The 16,113-nt window shown below is 35.3% G+C and overlaps 1 protein-coding gene across 10 annotated transcripts in view; it reads right to left on the reverse strand.

Annotated features, from left to right (window-relative positions):
* Positions 1–16,113, reverse strand: part of NOX4 (NADPH oxidase 4) — a 154,149-nt gene that overhangs the window by 96,307 nt on the left and 41,729 nt on the right. For all 10 annotated transcript variants that reach the window (XM_021665640.2, XM_021665639.2, XM_012444856.3 and 7 more), the window contains 3 exons: positions 10,894–10,991; positions 7,446–7,473; positions 85–157 (listed from right to left, as the gene is read on the reverse strand). In XM_021665640.2, the coding sequence (XP_021521315.2) occupies positions 85–157; positions 7,446–7,473; positions 10,894–10,991 (199 nt within the window). The remainder of the gene's footprint in view (positions 1–84; positions 158–7,445; positions 7,474–10,893; positions 10,992–16,113) is intronic.

Raw genomic sequence — 16,113 nt, forward strand, 5'->3', positions numbered from 1 at the left:
CAATGGTTAAATACTTTGGTTACTCAAGACTTTTTCTAAATAACCTGACAGATAAACATCAAAATAATTGACTCTGACACTTACCTTATCGCATATGTAGAGGCTGTGATCATGAGGAATAGCACCACTACCATGCAGACCCCTGTCAGGCCAGGAACTATAAAAATGTACACAGGTATGTTTTTACTTAAATCATAGTGAGAAAAAAGTACAAAAGATTATATTAGAATCCAAAAGACTCTGCTGTTCTGTGGGAAGCTGAACTCAAATCCCATATCTGCATATGTGTTCTCCCTCAAACAAGCCTTTTATTTTTTTATTTTTTAAATTAATTTTCTTAATTGACAGAATAATTGTACAGTTATGGAGTACATAGAGATGTTTCCATACATACAAGGTAAAAGTGATCAGATTAGATTAATTAGTATATCCATCCATCATCTCAAACATTTATTATTCCTTTGTGTTGGGAACATTCCATACCCTTCTTCTAGCTATTTGAAAGTATATAATACATTACTGTTTACTATAGTCATTCCACAGTGGTATAGAACACCAGAACTTACTAAAAGCAGCACAGTTTCAAAGTCTTTAAGACAAATCAGGGTCTTTTATCTATTTTACAGAAGATTATATTTTTTATTCCCAAATATTCTATTCACAATGGCAAATATGTACTTACTTCTAAAGGTACATACTAAATATCAGTAATCAATGCAACAGGACAGGGTAAACATTCAGCACTCTTACTGTTTCGGTTTTAGCCACCAGAGTACTAAATCTCCCTTATGCTCCCCTTTGTTTTATGAAACTAAGTAGTGCCTTCAGTTTCAATTTCAATTAACTGTTCTTAGGCTTCACTACCTAGAATAATTTTAAACAAAAAAATAAGCAAAGCCTAAAGTGTCTTCAAAAACCGCAAGGCACAGAACAAAAAATTGTAGATTTATAGAATAAACTACAATGTTGATGTTTTAAAAATACTTGCAAACATATTTCTTCTTAGTATGAAAAATATGCTGAAATCAGTGCTACAGATATGGGATAAAGTTTTTTTTTAAAAAAAACAAACAAAAAAGAAAATGTGCAAATATATTGTCAAAATTATAATGGCAGGATAGTTTGCTACAAATCTATCATTAGCACATATAACATGTCCAGAATGAATAGCTAACTGAAAAACCATATCCTAAATAGCTAAAGTATTAATGGTTTCCTTTAGTATTATATTACTACAAAATTAAATATCCTGTCAATAAGTTACATTTGTTTACACTCACAAGCAACAGTAAGTCCTGAATACCCCAGCTGAGAGAATTTTAAATCAGACTACAAAGAACGACATTGGGACAATTCCACCTGGAAAAGTGACATTCCTCTGCTTCTTGTCTTATCAAGGAACCTACTATGGAATAGAAGGGCTGTCATGGACTATGCGTCACCAGCAGAAGCAGACACCTTGGGTACAACGAAAGAGCAACACAGGTGTGCATCATTAGAATTCCAGAGTTAGAATCACTGGAAAATAACAACATTTGAAATCTCAGTACAGTAGAAATGAATTTCACTTATAAAGCACCACATGAAAAATAAGAGAATTAGTCTATGGAGTCTTAGCCCTTGAATACGTGCACTCCTCACTCTCCCAGTAGACAGTTTTGGAAGCCTAGCAAAAGGTGCCCTTCCCTTATGTACCTCATCCAAATCATTTCTTCTCTACGCTTCCTTCCTAGAGTACTTCCTTTCTCATTGATTTTTCCATTTCCTCCAGGTGAGTGCTTACTTTGTCGGAGTAAGAGATGAGCAAGATAACTAGCCTAGTTCACTCTAAAGAACTAGCAGCATGAAAAATACACTATTTTAGAAAAATAGCATGCCCGCAAAGAAACCCAGACATTGCGCTTCCAAGTATGTACCCAAAAGAAACACAAACATATATCCATGCAAAGACTTGTTTAAGAATGTTCATAGCTACTTAATTTTAACAGTCAAAGTCTATAAACAACTCTGATATTCTTCAACAGATTAATAGATAAACGGTTGTGGTACTATCATTGCCTGGAAAATCAGCATTTAAAAACCATAAACTGTTGATATATAAGCAACAATATAGATGAATCACAACATTATTAGACTGAGTAAAAGAAGCTAGACAACCCCAGCCCCCAAAAAAGTACAAACTCTATGACTCCTTTTATATAACATTCCAGAAAATTCACACTATTCTTCAGCAATAGAAAGCAGATCCATTAGTAGGAGGGGTAGAGGGCAGGATGCATTACAAAAGAGCACAAAAATCTTCTGTGATAATAAAAATATTTATCATCTAGCTTTTGGTGAGGGTTCCACTAGTGTGTATGTATGTATATATATGTATATATCAAAATGAATCAAACTGCATACTTTACATGTGTATAATTAGTGTACAATTATAATTTCATAAATTTGAGAGTAAAAAGAAGAAATTGGTCTCACTGTTTTCAGGTATTAAAAAAGAAAACCATTATTTGATCAAAAGAATATCTAAATAATAGAATCTCAGATGGCTACACAGTGTAAAATTACAGTTGGAGGGGCCGTTCCAATATTTTATTGGGCATTTATTAGCTTCTGTGTCTTCATACAGTTTCCTATATGGTTCTGAAAATGCCAAGATTAGTCACGGAATGTCTGCAAATTACTTCATCGAAAGAACGCCTAAAAAAACAGGATATGTTTAGGATAGAGCCACAATTTCCAAGCTGTATTATTTGAAAATTAATTCCTTGAACTGCTAATTTATATTATTCAAAAATGCTATAACCATTCCTTAAAAAGTCACAGGGTACATTAATGTATAAAAGTCTCTGAGACGTTATTAAATTCAAGAAACATGATTGAACTTAAATATTTGCTTCAACTTATTAGACCAGAGAATTCCTTTTAGGTCAGAACATGAAAACATAATGGAAAGACTTAGAGGAGATGAAAGAGTTTACTTTAGTCAGTTGAGGACAAAGTAGAAGCCCCAGACAACCAGCCAATGATGTATATGGTCTGGGATTACATTCTTGTTACTGTCCCTTAGGCAAAACTCCAATCTCACTGAATCTCATCTGCAAACTAAGGAAAATAAATATGATCATTTTCCATGTTCCTTCAGATTTATAAAGTTATCTCTTTTATCTAAAGAATATGCTTCTCCTTTTTATTTCCCAAAAGTAAAAGACCAACATGTATAATTAATAAAGTAATAGATTTCAGATCAATGAAGAACTTACTATTAGCAAGGGCAAAAAAGCATACTATAGGCAGAGAGGTCAAAAAGTCAGGGGTAACTACCTTAAGAAGCCCACTGGAAACACACAAGCAAAGCCTGGCTAACCTATTATCTGGGATGTTACAGAGAAGATCTATGCATCAAATAAAAAAGTTAAACAAATGACTTTTATACATTCAATGAATGGTTTGTAGGCATCTACAGTGTACTGTTAAATGCTAGAGATAAAATAAATTCTTTTTTTTTCTTTTTTCTTTTTTTTTTTTTTTTTTTTTTTTTGAGATGGAGTTTTGCTCTTGTTACCCAGGCTGGAGTGCAATGGCACGATCTTGGCTCACCGCAACCTCCGCCTCCTAGGTTCAAGCAATTCTCCTGCCTCAGCCTCCCGAGTAGCTGGGACTACAGGCATGCACCACCATGCCCAGCTAATTTTTATATTTTTAGTAGAGACGGGGTTTCACCATGTTGACCAGGATGGTCTCAATCTCTTGACCTTGTGATCCATCCACCTCGGCCTCCCAAAGTGCTGGGATTATAGGCGTGAGAAAATAAATTCTTCTCTACAAAAAATATCTCAGTCCACCGGTTGAGACAGATAGGTTAAGCAGGCAATTGCAACACAGGGCATTAAGTGCTCTAAAGAGAGCTAAGCCTTGGGTGCTTTCAGGGCACATCAAAGGGCACCCAAAGCTAGCCTTGGTTGACAGCTCAGCTAAGTCCAATATATTAGCCTTATTACTACACATTCCAAGAATCTGCAGACACAGGCTGAAAATCACTGGGCTAGTCTAATCTCACTGGGCAAAGTTACTCATCCAAGTGAAGTACTTTGATTCTCCTGTGAATTTTTTTAGTCTTTTAAGTTAGGAAGCCAAACCAACACTTGTCTCCTTAGCAAAACACTTGTTTATATGTTTATTCTTATTGCCTTACATTTATGGATATTATATTAGTAATCAGTAGCTTTTAAAATGAATAATTGCATGACATTGCAATTTCTAAATGAAACTGAAAGATTATTTTCATTCATACCCAGGTGTGGTCAGAAATATACCATTATCTATTCATTATCCTATTTTCCTAACATAATTGGAAATATAATTATATTTGTTTATAAGGGTTTTTAAAATTAAAATTAGATATTATGTGTTTTATTCTCACCATATAAGGTCCTACCAAATTTGAAGATATGTAGTAAGCATTTTTAAATGAACATTTAGATAATTCAATCTATTAATCTTATCTTATAAATCTTTAATTGGAATGTTTTTAACATTTCTTATGTAGTAAGTTTAGCCACTATATTTTGTGTCACTTTTATAGCCAAAATCTTTTTCCACAAGATAATCTTAATTTGTCAGTATACCAGATTCCATTGAAAAAATTTCAATACACAGATATAGAAGAGTCTATGTAACATTAAACCAACTAAAATCCATGAAATCTATTAACCAATAAAAATATTCTTTATCACTAGAACACCTAAAATCATACATGCTTTCCTTCATCAGAAACTTAATCTTTCCTAGGTGCTGTGCCTGAGAGCATTCAGAAATGGCTGTGAAATAGCTTTAGTCAGTATTAGTGATACAAAGCTAGATTAAGTTCATGTATAGAAAACAGTGTCTTTCATCCCATTACCATCCTTAGACTCTACTTTGCACTCTCACCTGTTATTCATCAGTGAGGACAAACAGATGCCTCAGGACTCCAGACTCACACTTATGGAACCCTGTGTCTGAGCCCCAGCTCCAGACTAATGACCTGGGAAGTGAATGCCTCCTGATGGCCTGAATAGCATGTCTTTCTTGAAATTATGTGAGACTGTGAGGGAATGTGTTCTCTTTTCGGGTCCATGAGGGGTAGTAGTTTTAAGGGCAAGAATTTCCCAGTGCCATGCCCCTCCTCCCATCTCTCTCCATCCAGGAGATTTAATGGTTTATGTTTGAATTTCGCAGGCACGGGAAGAAACTAAGAATCAATCACCCCAGTGGAAGTTTAAAGAAACTCCTTTCATTGGCCAGAGGAACTTGGGAAGGTGGGAATTTCTCCCAGAATAAATACCCCTGCTCCGACACTGGATTTCCAGCTCTCTGGAATCCCATCCCAGATGGTGGGAGCTCCGTTTCCCCTCTGGAATCCCCTTCCACACATGGAACTCTTTCTCCTCTTCTCTTTTCTCTACCTAAATAAAATCACCTTTCCACAACATTTCTTGGGTCCGATATTTACTTTTACCAGTGTACGGCACACCTGCAGTGGTTCCATCGTTTATTCTTTAAGAGACTGGAGACCAAGAATCCACAGCATTCTCTCAGGGGAGCTGTGCATCACCAGCACCCAAGAAAATAACCGATTACAACTGGGCTACCAAAATGATGCTAATTTGCTGATTTGGGTGAGTCAAATTGTTTATATTGCCAGAGGCCATAAAAAATGTTTACCTAAGACCCTGCATATTCTAGAAGCAGCACTTCCCAACCCAAGAGAAGCTCACCTACAGGTGGAAAAGACACTATACATAAGGAAATAAACTATTCTACAACACAGTATTTTTAGCCATCCTTCAGTATCCATGCGATTGGTTCCAGGACCCCTCACAGATACCAAAGTTTTAAAATGCTCAAGTATTTTATACATAACCTGTGCATATCCTCTCACATAATTTAAGTTATCTCTAGATTACTTACAATACCTAATATAAAAGGCAGGTAATAGTGAGATTGTATACTCAAGAGTATGATGAGATGTTCAGTAGGGACAGGACAGCAGCTCCCAAGGTACCTGGGAAAGTTAGTAAAACACTTTGCCAAGTCTCTCCCAGAGACACTCAAAGGTAGACCTAAAAAGTTTTTATTAAATGTCTTCTCTACTTAGTCCAACACCACGCATAGGGACCTCTGGGAAAGAACATAGGATGATGAGGTTGCACACTAGGTGGAGAAATTACCTGCTTATTAGAAGTATTAATTATACTCAGTGTCATAATGTAATCTTAGTCACATAACAAATCTTTTTGTATCTTTGTAAACTAAACTTTTTAAAGCACTTTAAAGGTTCCAAGGCTTCAATTAAACTTATGTTTTAGAAAATAATATTAAACGAAGTTTTTGTTTTTCTCTCATTAAACCAAAAGTACATGGATTCATACATAAGGTTTTGTTTTTCTGTACTTTTGTTCTCATCCAATTCTTCTGCCTTAAATGAAAACATGTTTTCAATGAGCAAAGTTGTAAGCAAAAGTAAATTGTGTTCCTAAAGAGAAAATTGTTAAATACTTTATGAGTGACAAGTATTATAAATCTATAAGCAAAAGCAAAATATATTTTATAAATCTCAATATATAATTTTGACATGACTGGGAAAAGCAGTAGAATTGTTGTGACTTTTCATCATAAAACTGATTCAAAAGAAAAACAATGCATTTGACAGGCTAATGTGCCTCAGTCCTATATGCAATTCTAATACTTAATTGGGTATTACAGCCAAAAATTTATGATAGGTCATCTCAACTATGCAATCATCCTTGTCCCTGAAATATGTGCTAAAAGTTTCCCAGATGCATCTTTCATCTTTATAAATGTAAGGATGGAAAAAGAAAAATTTTAGTAAAAATTGTTAAATATCAGGGGAAGTTCTGAGATGTTTAAACATGCCTTAACAAATTAATAGTCTAGACTTGGATTTCATGGATAATAAGCTTGAAAAGGAAAAATAAATTACAAATGAAATAGGAGACACATTTCGAAGAAATAACTTATTTTAATGACTGTTTCTCCTCTTTGTTGTAGATTTTAAGATTATAAAATGACTGAATTATAAGAACTACATGGATACCCACAGTGCTTGGTGTTTCTTTCCAATACAGTAAGGGCAGGGGCCTGTTCCATGTGCATTATCTCCTACAGCAATTACTACGGCAGCAGGCACAGAGCAGGCCCTTCATAAGCGTGAGGTTCTATTGTTTTGATTGGAAGAATATATGACAGTGAAATGTATTTGCTTATTTTTACCCTCCATTCATTCACACCCCAATGTTCACATTGTCTCTCTGTTCTCATTGCAACCTTATCTTTGAACTCCACACATACTTACTCTTATATGCAAATTTTCCATTATAATTTCAGAATGCTTACTTTTAAGGATGTTTCTGAATCTAAAGAAAAGACTAAGAATGACAACTTACCAGTTGTGAAGAGAAGTTTTCTAGGATCCTGAGAAAAAGGATAAAAATTAATGACTGAAAAATAAAGCACTGATGGTTCTATAAAGGGTATGCAGGATCTACGTGCCATATATTGGTCATGTAAAATACTGTTCACCCAATGGAAGTCAGAAAGACTCAATTAAGTTCTGTAACATTTTTACAATGCTAGAGGAGATTATAAGTAAAAACCCAACTCAGTGAAATCTCTCCATCTGAGGCAAAATACTGGATGACTCAAAACACCGAACCATTACTCTTAAAGACTACCTACAAGCTAGTGGCACTGGTTTTAAGCCCACCTTTGACCATTTTGAGACTCAATATCTTAGTCATGATGTTAAAGTATTAGTATATACTCTGTCTACCATAACTGTGAACCTGCATCACAAGATGTGAAGACAGAATTAAAACCAATAAAATATGTAGGGCATTTTCACATTGTAAGTTCAGTACAAAGATGACTAATTGAGAACTTTCCATGTTTCAAATATAGTGAAAAGTGATAAGGATACGCAAATAAAGATCAGTTTCTGCTCTTGGAAATATGAAACATTAATACTGTTGTAATATTGTATAATTTCCCTTAAACTATATCTCTTGTGCTCTAATGGCTTATAGTCAACTCCCTCCCACCTTCTGGAAAACCCTTCTCCATTAGATTTGCAGATTTACTTTTATTTGCATGGTGCTTAGTATTTCACAAGCTTTTGAATTCCTTTCCTTGTGCCTTCATTGAATCTGGGGTCAGGCCAGACTATATACTAAGAAGGAAACCATTTATATAGTGTCATTTTGGGGTCTTTGAATAAGGACCACTTGCGCAGGAGTAGCTCTGCACCTGGCTTAACTCAATTGACTTCATTCCAACTATTAGAAACATAGCTGTAGGGTGATCTAGGGAAACGGAACACACAACAACCCATAAAAATGTAATATGGGCTGAACAAAGTATAAGACTAGAAATGTGAATAAACACCTATAGACACCCAGAAGATGGAACAATTAATATTGCCAGAGAAAGAAAATGAAACATGAGAGTGAGAGATGGTTTCACAGTGGCAAGATGAGGCAGATTCAGCTGAGCTATCAGAAAGTGCAGTAGTCACAAACTGGAAGATGAATCCTTCCATGCAGAGTAAAAGCATTAAACAAGAACAATAGGGTATATGGCACAAACCACCTTTTTCAAAACCGGTTCACAAAATAACATATGTGTTGATTGTATGTGTGTGTATATATATCTATATATATATAAAATATAATCACTATATATAAAATATATAATATATGCACAATATATATGCTGTATGTATTTATTTATATATTTAAATATATAAAAGTATATATACACACTTTCATTTTCATCTATATCTAATGCACTGCCTTGTACCTATTAGATGCTAAATACATATTTATTAAAAAGAGGGAAAAAAAGAATAAAGAGAGACATGAAGGAAGGAATAAAAGAAGAAAGTAAAGGCAGGGAAATTTTAACTTAAAACAATGAGTTGCCATTTTCATCCATCAGATTGGGAAAAGAAGAACAGAGATGAGTTGTAAAGATAGGCATTCTGATATTGGTTAGAAGTGTGAAAACAAGAGAAGATTTTTTAAAAAGGAATTTGGCACTGTCCATCAAAACTAAAAATGTGCAAATTTTTAAACCAAAATTCTACAACTATGGATCTGTGTAGCAGAAGTGGACAAAGAAATACATTTACTGGAGAGTGGTTCATAACAAAACCTTAGAATCAACATAATGTCTGAATAAGAAAAAGACTAAAAATAAGTTATAGCACAGTAATATGGAGAGAATGAGAAAGACCAAGATATTTTGATACAGTAAGCCATAATATGTACATTTATAGAAACAAGCAAATTGCCAAGGAATATATATCATAAAATGCCACTCAAAATATCAGAAAAATACATAATAAACTGTGGCTTGTTTTGGAAGAGAAGCTTTCACTTTTAACTTCATTTGTTGAGAGTTTTAAAATATTTTATATTGAGCATGTAGAACTTTTCAAAGAAAATAAATTTAATAACTGAAAACCTTGAAATCACTAAAAATACTGGAACTTAAGCAAAAGCATAGTCTAATAAAATGAGAAAACCGCTGAAGTTATTAACGACATGAATTCTGAAAAGAGACAGAAAGAAGGAAAAGAGAATCAAGGAAAATATGATAACAGGGGCAGGAAACAAGTAGCTAGTGATGTGAGCAGAGGGCAGCAGAAGAGAGGGAAGCGGGAGGGAATGAGACAGAGAGAAGCCAAGGCTGGGTCTGAAATCTTTACACGTGAAAAGCTGTCACTGGCCTGATAATGAGTTGAAATTTTTCAGTGGTTCTCAGTGCTGGATTCACTCTACACACCTGGTAAGATTTTAGAAAATATCAATGCCTGCCTCCCAACCCAGACCAATTAGATCATATTGATATTTTTAAAAATACCCATAGAGGCAAGGGTTATATGAAAGGTTGCTTGCTGTTTTGGTTTTGTGATTTGTTTTCATGTTTGTTTGTTGTTACTTTTTCCTTAGTTTTATTTTGAGAGGAGGTCAAGCACATGATCACAACAATATTAAATCTAGAAAACTCTGGTGACCTGTGGAGGACAAAAAGGTATGAGGAAGATGGGAAAAAATCTGAAAAAGTCACTACCAAACTTAGTCTGCAGAACAGGAGAATACGGGTGAGGGGATGCTGATCAAACGGGACAGAGCAGTTTGGTTTGGATGCAGTCTTGGCATTGGGAAGCAAAGGCAGCCTGAGGACTATATGAAAGCATCAAGCAACAGAGACCTAACTGGGCCGAGCATGTGCTGTTCATCAGGCCCTGGCCTGCACCTTGCACATAAAATTTCATTTCATGGATGGCTTCACATGGAGAAAAACACTCTATGTCAGATATTGCCTGCCACAGAATTCAATTCAACGTCACCTAATTTGAGGAATTTTTTTAATGAAAGAATCATGAAAACTCACTAATATTTGTTAAGTCAAATAAACTGATTTATCCAGGATTCACAAATAATCAATGTACTTTTCTTCCCTTTTCCCCCAAACCCAGTATGTTAGTTACAAAGTATTTTTACCCTGTAATGGCACTGTCGACACTCTCAGCTGAATGATAGGAATTAGACAAAAGCTGCTGGGAGTCAGAGGCAGACCTGAGTGGCAACCATCTGAGCATTGCAGAATATAAAAAGTAGACATTCTACCAACTCCTACTTTCAGCAGGAGAGACTATGAAATAGTAATTACTTATATTTTCTGTTGAAAAGAAATAAAACTCAACTTGACAACTGCATTTTAAAAGCACTCAAAAGAAGAAGTAGGTACAAATTTTCAGTGAAAATCACAGACCCTCATCAGTCATCTCATGACAAATGAAAGGAAAATGGGAAGACAGAGACCACCCACCTCATCTCGGTATCTTGCTGCATTCAGTTCAACAAAATCTTCACTGTAATTCACTGAGAAGTTGAGGGCATTCACCAGATGGGCAGCCACGTGCACGCCTACAGAATCGCACCAGGAGCAGGTTAGTGGGATTTTCATACATGCTGTATGTCAAGGAGTCTGTGCTTCCTCTCCATAAGTAAATACAGGGTCAAACTTTGACAGCTATATGGGCGATGCAATATTACATTGAAAGGTGAAGTTTTGAAGAAACAAAAAACTTAATAATACTTGACCAAATTTTCAAAGGCTGTAAAGTAAGTCAGCGATGAGAAAAACATACACACACACATGTCCTCCCCCAACACACACACACACACATACACACACACCCTCCCCCAACACATCCTCCTCCCAACACACACACACACCTTCCCCTCAAACACACATACACACGTCCCCCAAAGCACACACATCCCCTCCCTCAAGACATACACACACATCCTCCCCCCAAAACACACACACACACACACACATTTACATAAATGTGTGTCTAATGATATGATTATTTATTTATTTACTCAAGCAGCTTCCTGATATTTTAGGTATTCCACATCTTTCGCCTCTTCCATAGTTCCAAACCTGCTATTAATATATATCTTGCATACTTCCCTGTCCCACAAGGTAAATTATAGACCCACTGAAAGACTTGCAACCAGTAGAAATTTTTTACAATCCAGAGAATTAAATCATAATATTTTTAACCCAACAGAAAAAGTGTTGGGAATCACTTCAAGGGACAAAATTCAGGAAAATAATAATCACAGTAAATAAACAGAGTGCTCAGCTCATATGAATAACAGCAGTGTTAGGAAATTACTAGAGTCGTAAAAACAAACTCATTTTGGCAAAGTCAGGGTAATAAAAATTATCTTGCAGAGGCTGGCTAAGGAAGAAGAAAGTGGGATGTGCATGGGCCCATCACACCCTCCCCCTTGCCCAATCTTTGCTCGTAAGCAAAATAAGGTGTGAATTAACAGCACATTTTAATACATTGAAAAGTACAACAGGTAACTCACTGAAAAACTTGTGATCTTGGCCATATTACTTGCCTTTCAGGGCCCTTAATTTACTTCTCTCCAAAATGATGGTGACAGAAACAAAAGACTTAATGAGATAAGTGATCTGAAATTGTTTAGTAAACCATCTCAGTTCACAATATATGGAGTATAGTGGTTCAAAAGAAGACATAGCCTGGAATCTAGAAAATTATAAATTTCCACAACCCATAATACGAGATGCAGAGGGCTTAGAGTTCTAAAATACAAAAAACAATGAAAATGAGAGAGGACTAGAATGCTAAAATGCCTGAGAGTTATTTACATGACTTAGAAGGTCCTTCAAGTAATCAAATTAGAGGTGGAGGAAGAGTCAGGAGTTATTATAAAGTTATAGTAAACAAGAATATATGGTATTAGCAAAGGAAAAGAAAAATAGATTAATGAAACAGAATGGAGAGCTCAGAAATCCACCCACATAAATACAATCAATTGATCTTTGACAAAAGAGAAAAAGCAATACAAAGAAGAAAATGACTTTGTCACAAATGGAGCTGAAACAAGGGAACATTCACATGTAAATAAATCAGCCTAGACACAGACTTTACAACCCTCACAAAAATTAATTCAAAATGAATCACAGATCAGAAAGTAAAATGCAAAACTATAAAACTCCTTAAAAGAAACACAAAAAAGTCTATATGACCTCGGGTTTGGTGATGACTTTTTAGATACAATGCCAAAGACGTGATCCATGAAAGAAAGAATTAATAAGCTGGACTTCATTAAAATTGAAAGTTTCTGCTTTGCAAAATACATTGTAAACACATGAGAAGACAAGCCACAGATTGAGAAAAAGCATTTGCAAAAGACATATCAATAAAGGATTGTTATCCAAAATATACAAAGAACACTTAAAATTCAACAATAGGACAACAAACAACCCAATTTAAAAATGGGCCAAAGATCTTAATAGATCCCTCACTAAAGAAGATATACAGATGGCAAACAAGCATATGAAAAGATGAACCACATTATATGCCATCAGAGAAATGCAAATTAAAATGACAAGTTACCACTATGTATCTATTAGAATGACCAAAATCCAGAACTCTGATAACACCAAATGTTGGTGAGATTGCAGAGCAAGAGAAACTCTCATTCATTGCAGGTGGGGGATACAAAAAATGGTACAACCACATTGGGAGTGAGTTTGGTGGTTTCTTCGAAACTACCCATACTCTTACCACATGATCTCACAATCACATTCTTTGATATTTACCCAAAGCAGCTAAAAATGTATGCCCACACAAAAACATGCCCGTGAATATTTACAGCAGCTTTATTCAGAATTGCCAAAATCTGAAAGCAACCAAGATGTCTTTCAATAGGTGAATAGATAAATAAACTGCGGTACATCCAGACAAGGGAATAGTATTCACCACTATAAAGAAATGAACTCTTAAGCCATAAAAAGACACAAAGGAAACTTAAATTCATATTAATAAGTGAAATAAGCCAATCTGAAAAGGCTACCTATTGTATTATTCAAACTATATTGCATTCTAGAAAAGGTAGCGTTATGGAGACAGTAAAAAAACATCAGTGGTTGTCAGGGGTTAGTGGGAAAGAAAAGATAAATAGACAGAGCAGGGAGGATTTTTAGGGCAGTGAACTATTCTGCAGGATACAATAATGGTGGGTAAAGGTCGTTACACATTTGTCCCAACCCATAGATTGTATAGAATCAAGTGTGAACCCTGATGTAAAGCATGGACGTAGGTGATAATGATAGGTCAATGAATGTAAGTTTATTGATCATAAAAACTGTACCACTCTGGCAGGGGATGTTGATAATGGGCGGAGGTTGTACATGCGTAGGGACAAATGATATATGAAAACTCTCTATATTTTTCTTTCAATTTTGCAGTCAACCTAAATTTGCTCTTTAAAAAAAAAGTCTTTAAAACAATTTTTAAGAGAAAAAAATGGGCAGGAAGCTAGAATGAGTTAACTAACATGCAAGGATAAGTTTCCAAAGAAGTAAAACAAAGGGTGTCTAGGTGTGACACGACTATAGCACAGGTATAAAATACTATTTAAACAAAACTGTCTGTGTCCTATAGCTTCATCAATACCCACATGTATAGTAAAATAATCCTTTGATTTTAAATTAAAAGCTTATAATATTAACTACATGCTCTATGGCTAAAAAATACAGTCATCTATAGAAGAATTACTATTCTTTCTGAATGTCTCTGAAAAAAAAATCATTGGAAACGGCTATAGAAAATATATCATTAAGGGATATATTCACCTTTTTAAAGGACCTCTCAGGTCAAAAGAATTTAAAGCTCATAGTTTTAGGCAGCAGGGAAGCAGCTAAACCAAGCACTTTGCATAGATTTTCTCCTTTGATTCGCAAAACAAAACAATGTGGTAGATAGAGTCATCCCTATTTGGCAGATAAGAAAACTGAGGTAAAGAAGGGTAATTTACCCAAAGTCAGACAACTAGTGACTGGCAGAATGCAAACCCTCTGGAACACAAGCTCATGCTAACTCAGTCTCTTCATTGTTCTCTAATTGAACCAGAATTCTTGGACGTGATTACAGTTTAGGACAAACTGAGTCATGAATATGCTGGTTTCTTGATCATCCTCCATTTCTGACCTTTCACCCTCCCTCTCCCTAATCTATCTCTAACACTTACCACACCCTTGGTCCTTATCTCATCCTCACTGAAGTGCAAATCCCATCCCAGAGTCTCTTCCCATTACCGCAGAGTTGGGACTACCAACTGGAAGACATTCGGGGATAAATCAGTGAAGGTATCTGTTTAGACAATGCTTGGCAATTTTTTACAAAGCTAAAAGTATAATGATTTCTTGGCAATAGCTGTATCAAAACATTCCTGAGTAAAAATGGCCCTACTTTCAAAACAGCTATGTCATCAAATAACGGCCAGGTGAGAATACCAGGTGCTATGCACGGAAATAATTAACCCTTGCGATTGTAAATTACAATTAGTAATTCTATCCTAAGAATGTCTATTCATTTTCTCATTTTAGCCTTAAATCTATGAGGCAAGTCCTGTTGTCAATCCATTTTACAGTTAAAAACAACAACAACAGCAACAACAACATATTGAGGATCAGCGAGGTAACATCATACCTTAAAACAGAAGGGCAGCTGGGAATAGAATCTAAAACATACAGGGCAGCTCTGAGGAGTCCATGTACTTAATCACAATGTTTTTTTTTTTTCTGTTGCAAAAATTTAAAAAGGATCATCTAAAAGCTCAGGATCAAAATGTATTTTAAAAGGACTTACAATAACAAAAAGATCATTGCTTTATTTGTTAATTTGGAAAAGAGCAGGATAAAGCTTCACAAATTTTGACATTTGTTTTCCTACCAAGTATTAATACCAAAGAAACATTAATCACATATAATTTAGGATGGAATCATCTGCTAATGAGTATTTTACATTCTAATTTTCATTCATGTGGCCAGGCACAGTGGCTCCTGCCCGTGATCACAGTGCTTTGGGAGGCTGAGGCAGGCAAATTGCTTGGGGTCAAAAGTTCAAGACTAGCCTGGGCAACATCATGAAAGCCTATCTCTACAAAAAATACAAAAATAAGCCAGGCGTGGTGGCACACACCTATAATTCCAGCTAATCGGGAGGCTCAGTTGGGAGGATGGCTTGAGCCTGGGAAGTGGAGGTTGCAGTGAGCTAAGATTGTGCCACTGCACTCCAGCCTAGGCGACACTGCCAGATCCTGTTTAAAAAAAATAAAAATAATAATAAAAAATGTTCATGCATTTCAATTCATATTATATCATCACTTTCAGAGCTTGAAAACTTTTAGTCTGTTTGTTTCAGTACTTCTAAATAAAATTACTTACTTTAAGGAAATAGTCATTATAAGCTTAGGGGCCAACTTTAGGATATCATAATGTAAAAATTATAAGACACATCCATTTTCTGTAGTTCCCTGTAGACAACCCTCTTTAAATACATAGAAAATAACTACTAAGCTATTTAATAAGAAAATCTTAAATTGCTGATAGCAAAAAACGTACAGAACAATAAAATCACACCTTTTCTATGTATAACTTTACGCGTGGTTTAAAACACAAACCACACGACGTTCTTACGCTGTTCAACATTAATGACAT

This window comes from Aotus nancymaae, unplaced genomic scaffold, assembly GCF_030222135.1.
Source record: "Aotus nancymaae isolate 86718 unplaced genomic scaffold, 86718_ANA_hifiasm-v0.15.2.pri h1tg000059l, whole genome shotgun sequence".
Classification (NCBI taxonomy): Eukaryota; Metazoa; Chordata; class Mammalia; order Primates; family Aotidae; genus Aotus; species Aotus nancymaae.